This window comes from Vombatus ursinus, unplaced genomic scaffold (genome assembly GCF_900497805.2).
Source record: "Vombatus ursinus unplaced genomic scaffold, bare-nosed wombat genome assembly UNPS02008961.1, whole genome shotgun sequence".
In the NCBI taxonomy this organism is placed as follows: Eukaryota; Metazoa; Chordata; class Mammalia; order Diprotodontia; family Vombatidae; genus Vombatus; species Vombatus ursinus.
The window spans coordinates 3,476,448-3,498,836 of record NW_020948739.1 but is presented as its reverse complement, the minus strand read 5'-3'; the positions used below and the strand labels follow the sequence as shown (position 1 = coordinate 3,498,836).

The 22,389-nt window shown below is 40.1% G+C and overlaps 1 protein-coding gene across 3 annotated transcripts in view; it reads right to left on the bottom strand.

Annotated features, from left to right (window-relative positions):
• The window catches only part of MATN2 (matrilin 2), a 206,736-nt gene that overhangs the window by 13,443 nt on the left and 170,904 nt on the right, over positions 1-22,389 (bottom strand). For all 3 annotated transcript variants that reach the window (XM_027849872.1, XM_027849873.1, XM_027849874.1), the window contains 4 exons: positions 12,893-13,015; positions 11,788-11,910; positions 9,589-9,711; positions 6,946-7,359 (listed from right to left, as the gene is read on the bottom strand). In XM_027849872.1, the coding sequence (XP_027705673.1) occupies positions 6,946-7,359; positions 9,589-9,711; positions 11,788-11,910; positions 12,893-13,015 (783 nt within the window). The remainder of the gene's footprint in view (positions 1-6,945; positions 7,360-9,588; positions 9,712-11,787; positions 11,911-12,892; positions 13,016-22,389) is intronic.

Genomic DNA, 22,389 nt, shown 5'->3' with positions numbered 1-22,389 from the left:
ATTTCTTGGAAATTGTGTTGGATCTGTAGTCACACAATCTGAGTTTGAATCCCAACTCTGTTACTTACTACTTGTGGGACCTTGTTCAAACCCATTAATCTCTCTGAGTCCTCACTTCCTCATCCTTAAAATGAGGGCACTGGACTAGATGACCTCAAAAGTCCCTCCCAATTCCAAATCTTTGACCCCATTTATAAATGGTCCAGGTAGTGCCCAGGACCTGTCATCTAACCTCTTTGTCTCTAGTTCTGCTGAATGTCATCTCTGCCACCATAACCCTGATTTCATGGCCTAGCCTCCAAACTTGCCAGGAGCCACAATATAGAACTCAAAATAAAACTATATAACTAATGACATGAGTTGTTCCAGGACAAAAAAAAAGAAAAATAAAGAAAGAAGACCCAAGATTGTCTGCTTGCCTCCCATTCTCCTTTTTTCTTATTCATTTGGCTGCACTACTCTGGGACTTCTCCAACTGACTTCTCTACCCTGCCGCAGGATGCTCATTATAGATCCTCCTCATCCTGTAAGACCTCAATATCTTGGTACTTAACCTCATCACTACCTACTTCCTCTCTGGAGGGTGGGACCATGAACTCCAAACCTCCATTGAAGGAGAGCTCAGCTTAGATTTCTCATTTCTCATCTGGCTTCACTACTTTGAGACTTCTCTGATTGACTTCTCCACCATGCCCCCGTGACAGGAAATCCTCCTCAGTCCCCTACCCCCTAAGCTTCATTTTGTATTTTGTCTTCCCCTATTAGATTGTAAGCTCCTTAAGGACAGAGACTGCCTTTCTTTTTTCATCTTTGTTCCCCAGCACTTGGCACATTGCTTGTCATATAGTAGTCTCTTAATAAAGGTTTATTGACTATTGACTAATATTAGTATTACTGATTACTAGCATTAGTAATATTAGTATTACTAGTAATACTGACATTAGTATTGAGTTTGAAGAAGAGTTGCAGGTTGCTTCTAAGGTCTTTATTAACAAAATTAAAATGCTTCTTAAAGATGACAAGCTATTCATTATAAGAGAGGGCTTTTTTGGGGGGGAGGGGAAGATATGGGAGGGGATTTGATGAGGAGTGGTAACGATTCCAAAAATGAAAAAGAAAAAAAAAGAAGTGTCAATGAAAAATTATAAAAATGCACTGAAGGGAGCAAAAGGAAGTTCAGAAGCAGACAGAGATAAGGATAGTGTTGGTACTACTATGCTAAATTTAATATATACTTTTAAAAAGCTGTATGCAACAGAAGTTCATGGTTTCATGTATCTTCTTTACCTGTTCTTTGTATATTGGAGTGTTCACGTGTGCTGGCATTTGTTAAGTTCATAATTTACAAAAAGAAATTTGTTTATTTCTTTAAAAGGCAAAATGCACTACTTTTTATTCTTCTAGTCTGGGTACATCTTGAGTTCTGCTTTGGCTCCAGCATTTCTTATTTAGAAATTAATGTCTAGTTGCTTTTCTGTATAGCATAGATACATTAGTACCCAGGCTAACTCATTAGTTCAAACTCATAGAATCACTTTAAGTGGTTAACTTTCAGTTGTGGCAAAAGTTGTGCTGTCCTCTGTGTCTGTGAAAGGTCACTAGCTATGTGAGTTCAACATAGTTGTCTGGGAGCCCAGCAAATTTATGGACAAGCTTCCTAAAAAGGCTAACTGCTATTTTAAGGTTTTATTTAAAAAAAAAAACTATATCTAACTAATTAAATTCATCAGCTCTTTGCAGTGAAAATATTGCTTCTGTTAACTCTTGGTTATTTAAGGGCTAATGAAACAATTGCTTTTCTTTTTCAGTCAATTAATAAACATTTATTAAGCACCTGCTGTGTGCCAGGCACTGTGCTAAGTGGTGGGAATTCAAAGGAAGGCAAAAAACAGTCCCTGCTCTCAAGAAGCTCACAGTCTGGGGGGGAGACAACATGCAAACAATGATGTACAAACAAGATTTTCTATCTATCTATCTATCTATCTATCTATCTATCTATCTATCTATCTATCTGACTGTCTATCTATCTATGATAAATTCGGGATATTCACAGAAGGAAGGCACTAAGATTAAGGTGGACTGAGAAAGGCTTCTGTAGAAGGTATTGAAGGAAGCCGGAGAAGCCAGGAGGTAAAGATGAGAGGAAAGAGAGTTCCAGGCATGGAGGACAGACAGTGAATATGCCCAGAGTCAGGAGATGGAGTGTAGTACGTGAGGAACAGCAAGGAGGCCAGTGTCACTGGATTACCAAGTACATGTGAGGGATGTAAAAACATAAGACAACTGGAAATGTAAGAAGAGGCAAGGCTATGGAGGGCCTTAAAAAACAAACAAAGGATTTTATGTTTGATTCTGGAGGCAATAGGAAGCTATTAGAGTTGATTGAATAGATCAGACTAGCACTTTAGGAAGATCAGTTTGACAGCTGAGTATGGGATGTGCTGGGGTGGGGAGACACTTGAGTCAGGGAGAAAAATCAATAGATTATTTCAGTAATCCAGGTGTGAGGTGATGAGGATGTGCACCAAGGTGGTGGCTGTGTCAGAGAAGAAAAGGAAGTGTATACAAGAGATGTTATGCAGGTAGAAATGATAGGACTTGGCAACTGAGTAGATATGGGAGGTGAGTGTGAGTAGGTGAGGATGACACTTAGGTTGTGAGCCTGGGTGATTGGGAGGATGGTAGTACCCTCCTCCCCTCTCCCCCGACAGAAATAAGGAAGTTAGGAAGAGGGGAAGGTTTGGAGGGAAAGATAATAAGTTCAGTTTTGGATATACTGAATTTAAGATGCCCAGTCTGAGATATCCAATAGGCGGCTAGAGATTCAAGACTGAAGATTAGAAAAGGTAAGGGTTGGAAAAATGGACCTGAGAATCATCTGCCTAGGGATGTTAGTTGAATCCATTGGAGCTGATGAGATCACCAAGTGAAATAGCATAGAGATAGAAGAGAAGAGGGCCAGGGCAGATTGAGAGACACCTACAGTTAGCAAGAGTGACCTGAATGAAGATCCAGCAAAGGGGACTGAGAAGTAGTCAGACACTTAGGAGAAGAGCCAAGGGGGGACTGTGCCAAAAAACCTAGAGAAAAGAGGGTATCAAGGAGAAAAGTGTGATTGATGGTATAAGAAATTGCAGAGAGGTCAAGAAGGCTGTGGAATGAGAAAAGGCCTTTAGATATAGTGATTAGGAGGTCACTGATAAATTTGGAGAGGACTGTTTCAATAGAATGATGAGGTCAAAAGCCAGGTTACAGAGAGTTAGGAAGAAAATGAGAGGATAGGAAGTGGAGGCACTGACTGTAGACAGCCTTCTTAAGGAGTTTAGCCACAAAAAGGAGAAGAGATATGGAATGATAGGTAGAAAGGATGGATGGATCAAGTAAAACGTTTTTGAGGCTGAGAGAGACATGCTGTGGGAAAGCAGCCAGTAGGCAGGAGAGATTGAAGATTAACATGAGAGTAGGGATGATGGAGGCAGCAATTTGCTGGAGAAGATGAGATAGAATGGGGTCACTTGCGCATGTGGGCTTTGGCAAAGAGAAGGGTCGCATCTTCATATAAGACAGAGTGAAGGAGCAGAAAGTGGTGGAAGGCGTCTGAGTGATGTGTGATGCCAGGAGGGGAGAAGAGGGAGCGAATGGCCTCAAGTTTTTCAAATAAGAAGTAAAATTTTCAGTCGAGAGCGTGGAGGTTGGGAGAACTGTGGGAGGTTTGTGGAAGTATGAAAAGATTTGCAAGAGTCATTGTGGTAAGTGCGATAATGAGTCAATTAAGGAAGTATAAAAGGATTGCCTGCTGTAGTGAGAGCCCAGTTGAGATTAAGTAACATAAATTTGCAGTGAACTCAAGTCAGCATGGTTTTGTGCCCTTCATCTTTGTGACTTGGGGAACTTGAGGGAAGTAGGTTACTGCATGAGCCAATAGGCTCCCTTGCTCCCTTGGGCTGGTGAGGGAAGTCATAGGATCATAAGGGCTGGAAAATGCCTAAGATCATCCAGTCCAATTCCCTCATTTAAGAGATGAAAAATACTGAGGTTGAGAGAGGCTAAATATCTTGCCCAAAGTCACCCAGGTGGTAGGTCCCTGAGTGAGGATTCAAACCCAGGTCTCCTGGCTCCAGCACTTTTCCTCTCCTACCATTTTGCTTCCATATTTCTGAACTGGAAGACACCTCAGAAGCTATCTCATCTAACTCATACCTGAAGAGGAATCCAGCATCATCTAGCTTTTGCTTGGACACCTCCAATGAGGGAGACCTCACAGCCTCCTGAGGTAGTTCATTCTTCTTTTAGACAGTTCTAATTGCTAGTTTTTTTTTTGTTTGGATTTGTTTTTCTTTTTCCCTTTATATCAAGCCTAAATTTGTTTCCTCTGCTACTTGTATCCATTGGTCTCTGGGACCAACAAGAGTAAGTCTTTTCCATCTTCCACAAGACAATCCTTCAGATGACTGAAGATAGTCTTCATTGTCTTCCCCTCACCCCAAGTCTTCTCTTCTCTGGATTTAGCATCCCTATCTCTTTTAACCAGTCTTCATATTCATGAACTTTAATCTTTTGCCATCCTGATTTTCCTTTTCTGAACACTTTCCAGTTAATCAATGTCCTTCCCAAACTGTGGCACACAGAACTAACCACAGTGCTCCTGATGTGCTGTGACTTAGAAAATACAGAGGGACAATTGTCTCCTTATTCCTAGACATTTTGTCTGTCTTAATGAACCCCAAAACTTCATTAGCTTTCTTGGTCACTTTGTCCCTTTTCTGATTTCTATGAAACTTTCAGTCTCCAAACTTTTTTCAGATGAATTTGGGTTGTGGAATGCAAGTTCCAACTTTACATTTATTAAATTTTACCACATTAGGTGCAAACCCAATGGTCTTGCCTATTGAGGTTTTTTTTAACCCTATCTCTTTTATCTCAGTTTATTAGTCATTTCTACGAGCTTATTGTCATCTGAAACTTTGATAAACATGTTATCTATGCCTTTATCCGGGTGATTGATAAAACAATTAAACCTCACAGGGCCAAGCATAGATCCCCCGGGTGGCCACTGGAGATCTTCTACTTCCAAGGTGACTCTGAACCATTAAAGACTACTCTTTAGACATTCAACTAGACATGAAACCACATAATTGTACCATTATCTAGTCCACACATCATCATATTTTCCACAAGAACAGCATGAGAAACTTTGCCAAATGTTTAGCTAAAATCTAGGTGAATTATATCTACAGCATCCTCCAGACTATCTGTCTGTGACCCTCTCAAAAAAGGAAACATGTTTATTCTGGCTCGATGAAGCCATGCTGACTCTTGGTGATCACTGATTCCTTTTCTAGATGTTTGTTATCTATCCCTTTAACATTTTAGAATGTTTTCAGGAACTGAAGTCAAACTCTAAGCTGGCTTCGCACACATAGGAAAATGCAACTCATGATGGGTCCCTTACTCCTGCCATGTGTCTACATATTGAGAGGCTATTGCTATTAGCTTCAGTGAGCTCAGATTTCCATGAGTACATCTGGAAAGGATTAGGAGTTAGGCTAAGTCAAGCAAAGGGTGTCCCCTCTCTTGGGTTTCACTTTTCCAATCTGTGAGATGAAGGATGAAGGTAACACTCACCTACTTCACCTGCTTGCTGCTTGCACTCTACATAGAAAATATCACACTTTTATTTTAAAGTTTCTAGAACTGGGCTTACGTTGACTGAATGAACAAACCTGGATTCGCTCTCCTCTCCAAAGTTTCTATTTTTTAAAAGTCAACTATTTCTTCCTCCTAACCCAAATCACTCCCCTAGCCCAAGGATAATTATTGCTAATGGTATTGAGATCATAGCATTTAAAATTGGAAAGGACTTGAGAGATAATTGAGTCCAACCTCTCCATTTTATACATGAGGAAACTGAGGCCCAGAGAAATTAAGTGATTTGGTCTTCTGACTGATATACACACTGCTTTCCAGAAGAGACTTTGATGTACACAACAATGAAAACTATTAGAGGAGGATAGAATTTCTATCCCTGGCCAGACATTTTATTCAGGCAATAAAGGTTTTTTCTCTCCCATGGAGAACACACTGCAGCTGGTAAATATTAGTACATGATTATTCACATCCAGGAGAATGAAAAATCTCATTGAGAAAACAGCCTTATTTTGTTTTTGTTTTTGTCTTTGTATTCCCAGCACCTCGAATTGGGTCTGGCACACGGCAGGTGCCTAATAAATGTTTGTTTAATTGCATTGTTGAAATGAATCATCAGTGTGTGTACTGACATTATCATTGCCCTCCTGCAAGAATGAGGATTTGGAGGCACTCTTGTTGTTGAATAAACTCTCTGAGGCCACTAGGGGGCAGTATAGTAAGGTTTTATGGTGGCTGTAGAAGACTTCCATTACGCTGTCTAGGCTTCCTCTGGCTCCTGTGTTTGGTTCATGAGAGGTAGCTTGGTGTAGGATGGACTTGGGAGCCAGGAGACCTCAGGCCTCACATAGCACTTTATTTTGTAACTACCTGATACAGATTATATCATAAGTGCTGTATAGCTTTCTGTGTTGGTTTATCAACCTCACTAGACTATAAGCTCCATGAGGGCAGGGGCTGTTTCTTATTTAAACTTTCTGTCTTCTCTAGTATCTAGCACTGTATCCTGTACCCAGTCAGCATTAAATCATTTGTTGAATGAATGAACACAACTTCACTCTCTAGCTGTATAACTGGGCTTATCTGTTAAAAAGAGATAACAATGCCACAACTACCTACCTTACAGCATACTTCATGGGGGAGGAACTCCATAGAGACCTTCACAGTGCCTTAGAAATTATCGGCAGTTGTCATTAAAAGCTTGGGGGAGTTACTGATGTTGTTGTTAATAACAAAATCATCCCTATATAATTCCCTGGGGGAATATAAATAACACATAATCTAATAATCCAAGATTACCATTCTGCTGGGCTCTGTTCGCCCACTCAGAGACATCATCTTGGGCCCGTCCATCCGTGAACACAATGGCTACTCTGGGCACTCTTGCTGAAGGTGGCCGGGCTCCTTCTCTTTCTGTAAAACTTCTCTCAAACATCTGCTTCAGGGCCAAGCCAGTCATGGAGCCTTTGCCTATGTACTTCATGTGGGCCACAGCCTTCTTCATGTCTCTGGCAGTGTTGAAGTCCCTCAGGGTGAACTCTGTGCGGACCTGGGTTGAATACTGCAGCAGCCCCACTCGAGCTGCTTTGGGGGAGATCTCGAGGGAATCTAAGATGCCCGTGACAAAATGCTTCACGATCTCAAAGTTTTCCTCTCCAAGACTTTTGGATCCGTCAATCACAAATACCAGGTCAATGGGGCCTTCGGTGCATTCTGTAGAATAGAAAAAGAGGATGATTAAAAAGAAAACAGAACTTCATCAGTCTCTGGAAATACACACAGACAAGATTACCCAGTAGGAGGAGGCAAAGCAGCTTGGGAATTAATTCCAACTCCTGACGATCTTCCTTCACACAGGATGTAGCCCAGCCTCAAATATGGATGCTCTGCCCTCCTTCAAAGCTCAGCTGAAGTTCCACCTCCTACATGAAGCCTTTCTGGGTCCCTCAAGTCCTAGTGCCTTCTACCTCCTCCTGATATTTATATTTACTTTGGTATTTTGTATCTACTTACATGTGTACATGTTATTTCTCCTGATTGAATGTAAGCTCCTTGAGGGCAAGGACTGAAGGTTTTTTGTTTTTTTTTTTTGTCTTTGTATTCTCTGACCTGGCACCTAGCTACTTAATATAATGAGTTTAATTTCCTAAAATTAATGTAAGAGACTGACACAAATGCTTAGTTATGTGGATATGCAAAGGCTTCTTGTGATTTAGGGGGCATTACAGAAATTGCAACCAACTGAATTTGAAGGATCATCTATTTAGAGCCAGATGTAAGTTCCTCACTTTACCAAGGAGGAAATTGGGGCTCAGAGAAGTTAAGTAAATTGCCCAATGTCGCACAAGTAGGGAGGGGCAGAGGCTGGATTAGAACCCAACTCCCCCCTATAACTCACTGCCGCCCTTCATGAGCTCATTTCAAACACAGCTAAATCCTGGGGAACGGCCCATTTCATAAATCAAGTGCATCTTCATTTGATAGCAGAGTATTATACAGTAATAAAAAGAACACTGGGTTTGGAGTTAGGAGACCCAGGTTTGAATCCTGGCTCTATACTTTTACTAGTTCTGAGCAAGTCATTTTTGTTTCCTCATCTGTAATAATTTAGATAATAATATTTTTACTCTCAACCTCACAAATTTGTTTTAGGGGAACCATCAAGTTTTATATAAATGTAAGTTATTTTTATTTATTATGATGTGACTAGGTGTCTATGAGGAGCCTTTACATCTCTACATATAGTGGGGTCACCATCTTTAATTAGCCATACTTTCTTTGGTGGTGACAGACATACACATGAAACATTCTGCTGCCTGGTGTGGGCCAAGCTGGGTTAGAAATCTGCAAGATATCTCTCTTTCCACACTTATCAACCAGTGAGCCCTTTTGCTTCTTCCCTCCCCTCTCTCCCACTATAATAGGTGTTTTCATTCACAGCAGCATATATGATATGACTCCCCATAACCCATCTGTACTTTATTAGTCAGAAGATAAAAAGGCCATGGTAGTTTCATTTAAGTTCACTCTAGATGTCCGAAATAAGCACATTCATCCAGCTCTCATTCAACACGAGTATGGCACGATGATTATTATTTTTGTCATCTTTTCTCCTCTTTAATAAAGTTTCATTGATATCTTTTTCAACTATATTCCTCCCTCTCCTTCACCCAGAGGCTCATCTTTTATGACCAATAGAGAATAAAAAGAAAGAAAAATAAACGAGTTTATCAACCTGTCAGCCAAGTTTTAAAATATCTGCAGTGTTCTATACCCATAATCTCCCTTCTGCAAAAAAGGATGAAAGCAAGGAGCGAGACATTTGATTTTCTTTCAGCAATTCTGTTCTTCTCTCTATACCATACTTTTTTTCTTAAACACACACACACACACACACACACACACACACATCCAATTTGCATTCTTCATGTACAGAAGTTCACAGAGAGAGGCATTTCTACGGTTCCAGAAAGGAAAAGGCTCCAGCCCAGGTCTAGCTTCCATCATCCTTGCATAAAAAGTGAAGAGACTTCAGGGAAAGAATTGAACAGAGACCCATTTTCCTTGGCAATGAGGATGTTTGTTCTCAGGCCCAGGAAAGAATGACAGTTACACTCACTGGTTCCTGGCTTCTTACTTATTTTCCTTAAAAGTTTTCTCAACAATGATCCTTAAGTAAATGGGTCTGGCTTTTAATTTTAATTCAGACAAGTTTTCAGAACTTCACTTTTATGTTTATTCATTGTGGTGGAGGGTAGGGGATGGGGAGAGAAGAAAGAGGTGGTTAGGGATTCATTCATTCTGATAAAGCTCAAGAGAGCAACTGCTTTCAGCCCTACCAAGGTGTGGAGCCAAGCTCTCATCACTTCTGCTGTCAACCCCTCCAAGGGGCTGGGGCCAAGCTCCCCTCCTCGGGGGCGGGGCCAAAATCTCATCACTTACTTCTGCACCGTTTCCCATCTTCTGCCAGAACAAATCCCTCTGAGCATTTGCAGATGTAGGAATTACCATCATTAACACAAGTGTGTTCACAGCCGTGGTTGGTGGATTTGCAGACATCCACCCCTGAGGATTATGGAGAGAGTTAACATAATTCTGCCAAGGCAGCACAACAAGACCTTAATAGCCCTCGAATGAGGGATTACAGAAGTGTTTTCTTAGACACACTAGCTCAGGCTGAATGTCCTTTGGGGTGCAGCAGGAAGGCTCTGATTGGGCTCCTGGCTCTTCCACCTGCTATATATATACATATATATATGTATGTGTATATATATATGTATGTATATATGTATGTGTATATATATATATGTATATGGGGGGAGATGATAATAAGTTATCTAGTTTCTGTGAGCCTCAGTTTCCTCATCTGTAAAATGGAGATAATACCCACACCACCTGCCTCACAGGGTTGTGAGTAAAGAACTTTATAAATTATAAAGTTCTGTACGTGTTATTATTAAATCTTTTTGAAGGTTCCGGATCTCCAATAAAAGTAGAGCCTGAATGATAAAGTGAAACTGAGTTCTGGTATCATCATCAACATCATCTTCCGTGTCTTCCTTTAAGGCTTACCTCACATGCCACCTCCTCCTTTCCTATTTTCTTTCCAGTTGCTGATGCCTTCCTCCCCTGAGACTACTTTGCATCTATTCTCAATATAGCTAGGTGGAGCAGTGGGGAGACTGCTGGGTTTGGAGGGAGGAAGGCCCGAGTTCAAATTCTGCCCCAGCTACTAGCCGGGTGACCCTCACCTTTCTCTGCCTCAGTTTCCTCATCTGCAAAATGAGGATAATATTAGTACCTACCTCCAGGGTTGCTGTGGAGCTCAAAGGAGATAATACTTATAACATTCTCCATAAATACTAGTGATTATTATTGTTATTTAGTCACTATTCAGTCATGTCCAACTCTTTGTGACCCTGGGGCATAGCATGTCAATAATGCCTTAATCCACTGGAGAGGAAAATGGCAAACTACTCTGGTATCTTTGCCAAGAAAACCCCAAAAGGGGTCAGGAAGAGTCAGACACAACTGGAAAAACAACTCCACAAAAAAAGCTTGTCCTACCATCTCTTGCCTCTGTGCAGGCTCAGGCTATCTGTCCCCCATGCCTGGAATGCCCCCTTTCTTCCCTGCTCTATGCTGGCTGGAATACTTCTCTTCCTTCAAGCTTCCGTTCAGCTGCTCCTTTGTCCATGAAGCCTCCTCTTAGCCATTCTGGTGATAGTGATCACTCCCTCTTCCAATTCTCCTATAGTATTTTGTCTGCATCTCTTCTTTGTTCCTACCACTCAAGTTGATTGGTAAAATGGAGATAATACCCACACCACCTGCCTCACAGGGTTGTGAGTAAAGAACTTTGTAAATTATAAAGTTCTGTATGTGTTATTATTAAATCTTTTTGATATTGTCATATTGTCCCTCACCCCCATATCTCGGTAAAGGGTATCTTTATCTCATATCTCAAAATAATATTTTATTTTTCCCCAGTTACATGTAAAGACAATTTTTAACATTCATTTAAAAAAAAGTTTGAGTTCTAAATTTTCTCCCTCCCCTCCTGCTCTCTGAGATGGCAAGCAATTTGACACAGGTTATATATGTTCAGTCATGCAAAACACATTTCTATATTTGTCATGTTGTGAAAGAAGACACAGACCCAAAGGGGGAAAAACACAAAAAACTAAAGAAAGTGAAAATAGTATGCTTCAATTTGCATTCAGACTCCCATCAGTTCCTTCTCTGGAAGTGGATAACATTTTTCATCATGAGTCTAAAGGGTATCTTCTTTTTTTTTTTTTAAAGGGTATCTTCTTAAGGGCAGGGCTTTATTGTTTCTGCCTTTGTATCTCCCACACTGAAAGGGGGAAAATGGTTTAGTGCCTAGAGAGCTGACCTCAAAGCCTGGAAGACCTGGGGTTCAAGTCTAATCTCTGACCCATATTGTCTCAATGCTTTGGGCAACTCTCTCACACTCTTTTAATTTGTAGAGAAGGAACTAACTTGCATTGATGGAGGGAGTTTCCTCACTTGGGAGTTCCCTATCCTGTTGACAAGTCCAATCCCTGTCCCCAGCACAGTGCCATGCACACAGTAGGTGCTTAATACATGTTTGCTGAATTGGATGTAATGCATACTTACTTTTGCAGGTTTTTCCATCCTCCAGAAGTGTATAACCTTCAAAACAGAGGCACATGTAAGATTCTCCTCTGTTCACACAGGAATGCTCACAGCCATGGTTTCCCAGACCACACGGGTCCAATACTGAGTTTCCATGTGGTTCCAAGGGCACAGATGGGAAAAATATTATACACATTAGCAATTATTCCCCTGTTAACAATGCACGTGAATTAGACAAGTGTTCTGTTCTATTTCCCACCAAAATATGTTTTTGAACATTAAGGCAACTTTGGATGTCTTCCTTTAGTAGCAGCTTTTTGGGATGAAATTCCATTGACATTTTTGAAAATGAAGAAATGATATGATTTACTGAAGCCATAACACAGATAGGGTTCATGGCAAATTTCTCATCTCTCACCTGCATTCATAGTAATGATTTTGTGTTGTTGTTCAGTCGTATCTGATGTGACCCCATTTGGGGTTTTCTTGTCAAAGATACTGGAGTGGTTTGCCATTTTCTTCTCCAGTTCATTTTACAGATGAGGAAACTGAGGTAAACAGGGTTAAGTGACTTGCCCAGAGTCATACAAGCTAGTAAGTGTCTGAGGCTACATTTGAACTTAGGAAGATGAGTCTTCCTGACTCCAAGCCCCAAAATCTATCCACTGTGCCATCTAGCTACTCATTAATAAGGATAGCTCTATTTAATTGGTGCAGTTAATTAAGCCCTTTCCTCAAAACAACTCTGGGGGAAAAAATCAGAATAAGCATTAGCCACATTTTACAGGTGGGAAAACTGAGACTCAAGCAGATGAAATCATTTGTTGGTCTAAGACTTGACCTTTGGTCGTAAAATATCACACCTAGTGCTTTCCCCACTACACCGTGCTACCTTTCTAAGGGGATTTTGTTATTAATGAGACAAACTGAGGCGCTACCATAAAGACCCAAGGAAGGCATTTCAACAAGGACTGGATTATGACCCAACTGTCTCATGGCACAAACCTCCAATTTTATCTTAATGACTGCCTTGCTTGAGTAATCAACTGACATGAAATTCAGGATCTCTATTTTTTATATAGCAGTTCCTACACCAGCACTTGAGCTAGAAACCCCATGAACATACTTCTGCAGGTTTTCCCATCTCCTCGGAGAGCGTAACCTTCATAGCAGTGGCACTCGTAGGAGTCCTCAAGGCTTATACACGTATGTTCACAGTCATGGTCTCCCAGAGCGCAGGGGTCCAGTTCTGAGGTTCCATTTAGAAGGATGCAAACAGAGACGAAAAGATTTCACACATTAGCAATTTATCCCCCTTTAACAATGCACATAGAACAATGGTTGATATTTACATGGCTCCTTAAAGTTTACTAAGCAGGCTACATACATTTTATGTCATTCAGTTGTTTGTTCCAATCACATCTGACTATTCATGACCTTATTTGAGGTCTTCTTGGCAGAAATACTAAAGCAGCTTGCCATTTCCTTCTCTAGCTCATTTTATAGATGAGGAAACTGAGGCAAACAGAGTTAAGTGACTTGCCCAGGGCCACACAGCTAGGAAGTGTCTGAGGCTGGATTTAAACTCAAGTCTTCCTGATTTCAGGCCTAGCACTCTATCCACTGCCCCATCTAGCTGCCCCTGCCACATACGTTCCTTCCCTTGTAACATTGTGGGAGAAATACTACAGGTGCTATCCTCATTTTACAGATGAGAAAACTGAGTCTGTGAGAATTTTAGTGATTAGAGCCAGTAAGGATTAGAGGCAGCTGAGTTAGACAAGTGGTATATAGTATTTTCCTACTAAAACATGCTTCTGAACATAAAGGAAAATTTGGGTGTCTTCTAGTAAGTAGTTTTGGGGGATGATGCTTCATTAAAATGTTTTAAAAAGTAGAAGTGGTATGTGTATTGACACCACAGCCTAGGAAGGATTCAGGGCCAAGCTCTCAGATCCAGTCTGCATGGAATAATAATAACATCTCATACCAGGGCTTTGCAGACCACAATCCTCTGAGGTCGATAATGAAAGGGCTTTTTCTTTTTTTAATCCTCATTTTACATGTGGGGAAACTGAGGCTCAGAGAAGTTAAATGACTTACCCATAGGCGCACATCTAATAAATGGCACATTGGATAGAGTACTGGACTTGGAGCCTGGAAGGCCTGGGTTCAAATCCTGCTCCTGGCACTGTGTGACCCTGGGCAAATTGCTTACCCTCTCTGAGCTTCAGTTTCCTCCCCATTAAAATGAGAGAGCAATTTGGATTGATAATTTGCATGCTCACACCTCTTCCTCTCTTTTTTGTTTTTTGTTGTTTTGTTCTGTGTTGTCCGTACCTGTTTCCTTTGGCGAGGAAACTGTATCAACACATAGTGGTAAAAAAAAAAAAATCCACAGTGGTCCACTTAGTCTTAGAGGTTACCTGGGAATACTGAGCCTGTATGGGTCACAGGTGGGACCTGAAGTCTTCCTGACTCTGAGGCTAACTCTCTAACCCTTGACCACATTGCCTCTGATATATACATATGTGGGCAGCTAGGTGGCACAGTGGATAGAGCGCTGGGCCTGGAGTCAGGAAGACCTGAGTTCAAATTCAACCTCAGACACTTCCTAGCTGTGTGGCCCTGGACAAGTCACTTAACCCTGTTTGCCTCAGTTTCCTCATCTGTAAAATGAGCTGGAGAAGGAAATGGCAAACCCCTCCTGGTATCTTTGCCAAGAAAACCCCTAATGGGGTTATGAAGAGTAGGATATGACTAAAAAAATGATTGAGCAACAATAACAGATATGTATGTATATTGAAGAACGTATACATCAATCCCACCTAAAGTTCTATTCTGATGCCTCATTGTAGCATGTAGGTAACCCTTAAAGGTGACACATGGTCCAGAGTCACAAAGTCCTGAGTCCAATCCTACCTCAGGTTTACTAGCTGTGTGACCCTGGGAAAGTAATTCAACCTCAGTCTGCCTCGGTTTCCTCAACAGTAAAGTAGGGATCATCGCCCCTATCTCACAGAGCTGTTGTGAAGATCAAATGAGATAATATTTGTACAGCACTTAGCACAGTGCCTGGTACACAGGAGATGCTTAATAAATGCTTGTTTCCTTCCCTTTTCCTTCAAAGGCTTGAGCTAGCTCAGACCCAAATTCAGCAAACGCTACAAATCAGGGCTTGGTTTATTGTTTTGTTAACTGTCTGGACTTAAGAAGGTGATGGGGAAAATGTTCATAATGCAGATTAAATTTAAAAGTGTGGTGCACTACATTTTTTTTTCCTGGAAAGCTGGTTGTAAACATTTACCAGCATACTACTGACTATGCCAATCTGAAAAAACTTCTTTAAGAATTATCTGTCTTTCTTCTGAGGACCAGCCTATGTAAGATCAGAGAGGCTGGCCACAAAAAGACTTTCTTTCTTTCTTTCTTTTTCTTTTTTTGGAGGCAAACAGAGTTAAATTCCTCGCCCAGGGTCTCATAGCTCGTTAGTGTCGGAGGCTGGATTTGAACTCAGTTCTTCCTGACTCCAGAGCCAGTGCTCTATCCACTGTGCCACCTTGCTGCCCACACAAAGACCTTCTTTGGCCACAGCAGCTCTTGAAGATAATCTACCAAACCATGGAAAAGTTGTCATATGTCCTTTGGAAGGTGTGCTCAAACTGACAAAAACTGAGTTATTGAGTTTCATTGTTTCTGATTCTCCCTCATTCATCTCTTCCATGGATCTACCCCTCATTTTTTAACCTGTTTTTTTTTTTTAAATAGGTGGTTTTGATGACTGCTGCTTTATAATACAGGATGTCCCCAAAGTCTTAGTGCATCAATACTTCTTCTACCGTGTTCCTTGAGATTGGATCTGAACATGATCAGGAAGGGGTGATCTTGAGCTCTACCCTGACTCTAGCCTTTCACCTTGAATCTTCACTGAAACTAATCAATTTCTTCCCTGATGCTTTTAGACTTCAGTGTTGACAGACTGAGCTTTCCTGAAGATTTTCCAGTCTTCAGTGGGGAGCTTCCAACTGTTCTCTCTCTCTTTTTTCCCCTGTTACATAAGCAGGGCTCAAGTCCACCACAGTCTGTTGCAGGCCAACTGTGCTGCTCATACGTTGTCTTGGCACAACAGAAGTAAAAGCCAGCTCTACATGAGACTTCATAGAGTCTTCAGCCGGGACGTCTGCCAGTCTCTCTTGCTAAGAATCCGGTTTCTGGGTTCTCTTGGGCTTTCAAATTAGTAGCAGGTTGTTTTTTTATTTTTTATTTTTAACAAGTCAGTAGAGCATTGTGTTATGGTTTTTACCTTTCAAAAATGCTGAAATTTCTTGTTATCCCTTACCATTCCTTGTTCATGAATTAATCAATTTCCTTGTCACTGGCTCTAATAGAACTGGGTCTGCCTTAATTTGGGTTCCCCAGAATCTAAATCATTTCCAAATAGTAAGTTCATTGGTTTGTTTGTTGGTAACTCCTTTCTTTCCTTCCTGTCTCCGCTCCTTCTTTTCTTTCCTTCTTTCTTTTCCTTTCTTACTTCATTTCTTCTCTTTTTCCTCCCTCTCCCCCTCCCTCCCTTCCTTCCTGCCTTCCTTCCTTCTTTTCTTCCTTCTTCCTTCCCACCATTCTTCCTTCCATTCTTTCCTCTCTTCCTTCCCTTCCTTCGAAAATAAATTTTAATGATACCTTTTGTTTTTATATCAACCATTTTTGGAAGAAGTTCCTCATTTTCACCCCCTCCAAATGGAACCCTCTTTTTGACAAATAAAAACAATTAAGCAAAAATGCCCAATAAAATGATCCCCTCTGACAACGTATACGAAATTCTGCCCCAGTTGTCATTCTACTGTCAGCCTACGGTCCAGCCAAATCAGTTATCTGGCTACTTCTCACACACTATGCTTCAGGTCCTATTTGAGACTCTTTTCACCGTCTGTCTTTGGTATTTGCAGTGCCTAGCACAGTGCCCAGAATACAATTTAATACATCATCATGTATTAAATTATTTAATCCATTTAATAGGAATTTAATAAATGCCTATTGATTGTCTCTTTTGTTCTTTTGATTCTGTTCACTGAATTCTGCACTAGTTCATACAAATCTTCCCATGACAAAAATGTCATTTATTACCATATGATAATATTCTATTACATTCATATACCACATCTTGTTTGATTATTATCCAATTGAAGTAGATCATCATCCACTTTGGGCATTCACTTTGTTTCCAGTTCTTTTCTAAATAGAAAATGCTTATATGAATATTTTGGTATACGTTGGACCTTTTTATTGTGTTTGACCTCCTTAATTTTGCACACACACACACGTGCCCGTACACACACACACACACACACACTCCTAGTAGTAAGAGATTGGTGGATTACAGAGTATGAAGAGTTAATAACTTTTCTCACATATTTCAAAATTGATATCCAGAATAGTTGGACCAATTCACATTTTGCTCCACCAACCTGGATAGCAAGTTAAGTACTTAAATGTTCAGAAGGATCTAATTGTCTCTAACTTAGGGACCTAGGCCTTGGGGAGAATAGAAATCTAGTTATAAGTCGATTCCAACTCCTCATTTCACATATGAAAAATTAAATCCAAAGTAGTTAAATGACTTATCCAAAATCATACAGCTAGTTCCTGACAGAACCAGGATTAACTATGGTGGGAGATTTCCCCTGTTCAAATCACATCTCTGTGCTTTCAGATCTCATAGTGTACAGGGTGTCCTAAAAGTCTGAGTGGTTTTAGTCTTTAATAACTTCAGAAGCATAACTGCTACAAACTTACCAAAAATCACTTGAAAGTTTAATTATATAAATTTATTTTATACCTACTTCATTTTATGAATTTGAATAATAATTTAATTTTAATAATTTATTATTTAATCAATGCTTTTAATTAATAAATTTAAATTTTAACAAGGTGAGGCAGTGCATCATTATGCATTGTGCGTACCACAGATTCCATATGCCACTTTCTTAGGTCAGGGGACAAATAGAGGAGGTTCTGTCCTTGTCCACCTCAGTCACCTGATCTATCTCTATTGGACTTTGTCTTATGAAGTCACATCAGAACTGTTGTATGTGCTCTTGAGGCTAGTCCTGATTATAAATGCAGTACTTCTGGTCACTGAATCACAATTAATAAAAGTTTTTACAAAGTTCATAAATTGAATAGACCAATATACAGCACAAGATGGTGGTTATGTTGAATTTTAATAAGAAACATATCAATATTTTAGGCCTGCAAGTGATTGTTTTTCAAATGCTTTTGGAAGTTTGTAGTATGTGTACTTCTGAATTGTCCAAGCTTAACAATGCACTAAGACTTTGGGGACATCTTGTATTATAAAGCAGCAGTCATCAAAACCACCTGTTTTTTTTTTTTTTTTTAAAACAGGTTTAAAAAATGAGAGGTAGATCAATGGAAGAGATGAATAAGGGAGAATCAGAAATAATGAAACACAATAACCCAGTTTTTGATAAACCAGAAATCGTCAATTACTCGGGAAAGAATTCCCTACTTGATAAAACTTGCTGGGAAAACTGAAAAACAGTCTGGCAGAAATTAGGCTTAGACCAACACCTTATACCATATCCCACAATTTGTTCTAAATGGAGACCACTTTAATATTAAAGATCATATTTTTTAAAAATTAGAAGAGAAGCAGATCGTGCATGCCTCTCACAGCTATGGGTAGGAGATATATTCTTAAGCAGACAGCTATAAAAGATGAAAAAGGTAACTTTGATTACATGAAACTGAAAAGCTGCTGTATAAACAAATTAATACACCTAACATAAGAAAGGAAGTAGTCAATTGAGAAAATATCTTATTATCAAATCTCTCGGATTATATATATATAGATATATATACGTGTATAATTAACATATATGTATATACCGTATATACACCAAAAACAGTTGCCAAAAGAATTGCAAACTATTAACAACCACATGAAAGAATGTTACAAATCACTAATAATAAGAAATGTATGAATTAAAATAACCCTGAGCTTTTACTTTATACTCTTCAAATTGGCAGAGATGACAAACAATGGGAATAGTCAATGCTGGAGGGGTTGTGGGAAGATAGGCATACTAGTGCATTGTTGGTGGAACTATGAAAGGGTACAACCATTTTGGAAAACAATTTGGAATTATGCAAATAAAATAAAATGTCTATATCCTTTGGCTTAGAGATTTCATTACTAGGCTTATACCCCAAGGAGGCAATTGACAAGAAAAAAGTCCCCATATACACCAAAATATTTATAGTAGCACTTTTTGTGTTAACAAAGTATTGGAAACTAAGAAGGTGCCCACTGACTGGGGAATGGCTAAACAAATTGTGGTACATGAATGTAATGGAATATTATGCGCTGTAAGAAACAATGGATATGATGAATACAGAGAAACATGAATTGATGTGGAATGAAGTAAGCAGAGCCAAGAAAATAATATATACAGTGACAACAACACGTAAATGGAAAGAACGGCTATAAAAATAAAAAGCCCAAAGTGAATTGTTGTGAAATTGCAAAAAGCATGGCTCAAAAAAGAGATATGAGAAAACCCTCTCATTCCTTTGCAGAGACAGAAGGGCCACAAGTTTTATACATGGCACATGTTTTCAGACTTTTTTCAGTTTATTTCCTATTATACTGATTAAAAAAAACCCCACCATAATATAGGATATTATATATACATATGTAATATAGGATGGCTCTTTGGGAAGGAGAGGAATCCTGGGGGAAATATGATGATATAAAAAAAAATAATAGAAATCAGTAAAAACCTATTTAATAAAAGAAATTACATCTCTAGATACATTTGTGTCCAGAAAATATAGTTTCCACTGCTCATTTTACTGTTCTCTATTATTCTCCAGAGCCTTCTCTGACAATCTGGTAAGGATCTCAGAAAAGGAGTGTAGAGGGATGGCCAATAGTTGAGTATGAGCCAAGAGGTTAAAGAGGGTACAGAGTTCAAATCCAGAAGAAAAGAGCAAAAGAATCCACCTTGAACTTCTTAAGTTTCTCCTGGGAATTCCCAAGAGGAAGAATGAAATTTCCCAGGAAGAAAACATTTCCTTCCTAAAAGGATGATTTCTTCCAAGTCTAGTTAAATAGTGGTTTTTAAAAAAAAAAACAATTTAATTAAGCAATCTGGAATACAACTGATTAGGAGTTTAATGATTTGGAAAAAATTTTTGGGTAGGAAAATTTCCCCTGGTCTATTACCCCAACCCAGAAAATGCTCCTAATGTCTGGATCAGGGTCTGGTGACTCAGACAGTCTGAGGCAGGGCAATAATTGTTCTATGTGTATTTTAGAATACTAGTCCTTTTCTAGTGGTGACAGAGTGAAAGGTGATGTCTAAGGTTCCATGTGGGACAGCAGGAAAACCAATCCTGCTCTTCAGAGAAAAAAAAGCCACAGTGCACATTGTGCCAAGAAGATAGGGGGTGGGGGAAGATGGGGGGAGAAGGGGTGTGTGTGTGAGTGTGTGTGTGTGTGTGTGTGTGTATGTGTGTGTAATTACACGATTTTATTTTATTTTATTTTACAACTAAAAAAATCAGAATAGTCATCTCCTGCTAACTCTGTATGAAACATTGTTTTGGAGGCAAAAGTATCTAGAGTCATCTTATATTAAATAAAGGTCCTGGTCTAAAGGTCTAGAGGCTTCTTTGGGTAAGTCATTCTGTGGCCCTCATTATTTTTTGTCTGTGAAATGAGCGATTAGACTGAATTTTTGTCCGGGAGTGGGTGCACTGTTACTCACATTTTTACAGAATAAACTAGATTGCAAGCCCTTTGAGGGAAAGGAGTTTCTTTGTCACCATCCTTTACTATGCTAAACCCTATTGGACTTGGAGTCAGGAAAACTTGGGTGGGAATCCTGCCTCTGATACTATGGCTATTCCATACCCTGGTACTAGGCAAGTTATTTAACCTCGATGTGCTTCACTTTCCTCATCTTCAGTGACCTCTCAGGTCCCTTCCAGCTCTAAGCCTAGGGTCACATTCCACAAAGGTTTTATTGATAATGATTTCAGGCTTAGGTTGGGTCACTTATTGCTTCTGTTAAGTCCTTGCCATAGGGAGAATCCTAGTGCCCAGAAAAGGGGAGGATCTTTTTTGTACCAAATAGTGCAAGTCTGAGAGAAATACTACCTCCTCTCTCATGCCTCAGGGTCATCTCTGCATCCAACCAGCAGCAGGAAGTGAAGATCCTGAAGATAAAACAAGTCAATGTTGGGCGGATGGGCAGAGCTGCTACTCTGCATATTGGGAATCCACAGAGGCAAATGAGGGAAGGTGAGGGGGGAAATAATGGAAAGTTGGACCCAGATGGGACCTTGTAGACCCGCTAGTCCAATCTTTTCATTTGGCAGATTGGGAAACTGAGGCCCAGAGAGGTCTGAATATTGAAGTGAATTATACTGAAATGAATGTTGAGGGGAATAAGTGACAGCACGGGGTCTCAAACCCAGGTCTTGTGACTTTGGGTCCACTGTTCTTTTTGTGGCCTTTGGAGGCAAACCTCTGATTTCATCCATGAAGACAACTTCTAGTGTGGAAACTTCATCCACTAATGTAAACAGACAACTTGTCCATAACTTATAATCTTAAAGGGTGGCCCAGAGCATCAAGAAGAGACATGCCCAGATCACATGGCTAGTTTGGATCATACATGGGATTTAAGCCCAAGTCTTTCTGACTCTGGGGACGGCCCTTTACCCATTACTCATCATTGCTTCTCATTTTTTCCACTACACCATATTTAAATTGAATCCAGCCTCTACCCCAGCATAGGTAGAGAAGGAAATAATTTTTCTATTGCTTTCAGGCTCCTGGCCAGGGTTCCCATGGCTTCTCTTTGAGGTCTTTCCTGATCGTTAAAGCAGAACTGTTAACTCCTAGATCTCCTTCACCCCCATCACCCATTATATTTATCTATCTAACCCTTCCTCCCCAGCCCCCAGTAGAATGTAGCATCCTTGAGGCCTGGTATGGTTTCATTTTTTCAATCTTTGTACCTTTGGCTATCTAGCACAATCCTTTACACATAGTAGGTGTTTAATACATCTTTGCTAAATTGAAATGAAGTGAATCAGTTCGCCTTTCTATTCTTCAGTGATATACCTGCCTGGTTAGGTGAAAGACAATTTCCTTGGTTGACATCCTTCAGGACACATCCCTGCAAGGCCGAGTCTGTATTCTGCCTTTGGGAAGGGTCAAGAGCACACCTATCTGCTTAGCTGGAGCTGGCTCACTGCCCCCCAACCCAGCAGGCTTTGTAAGAACGGAGGTGAAGTCATGTCTGTCATCTGGCACAGGGCTGGGAAACACATACCCCAATCTCCAGTTAACTGTGGCCGAACTGAAACCCCAGCGTATTATTATTGGATAGAATGGCCACGCTGAATCATCCTGGGGGAAGACAGAAAATTCCTTTTTTGTGGGAATAGCCTGCCTGCATATATACATTAGGGCGAAGGGGTCGAGAACATCTCTGCCAGTATAGCTATATCCTATCTTATTATTTCACAGGTTCTCAGCCGTATACTATGCTATACGCACATGTCAAATTTCAATTTTAATTCCCCTGG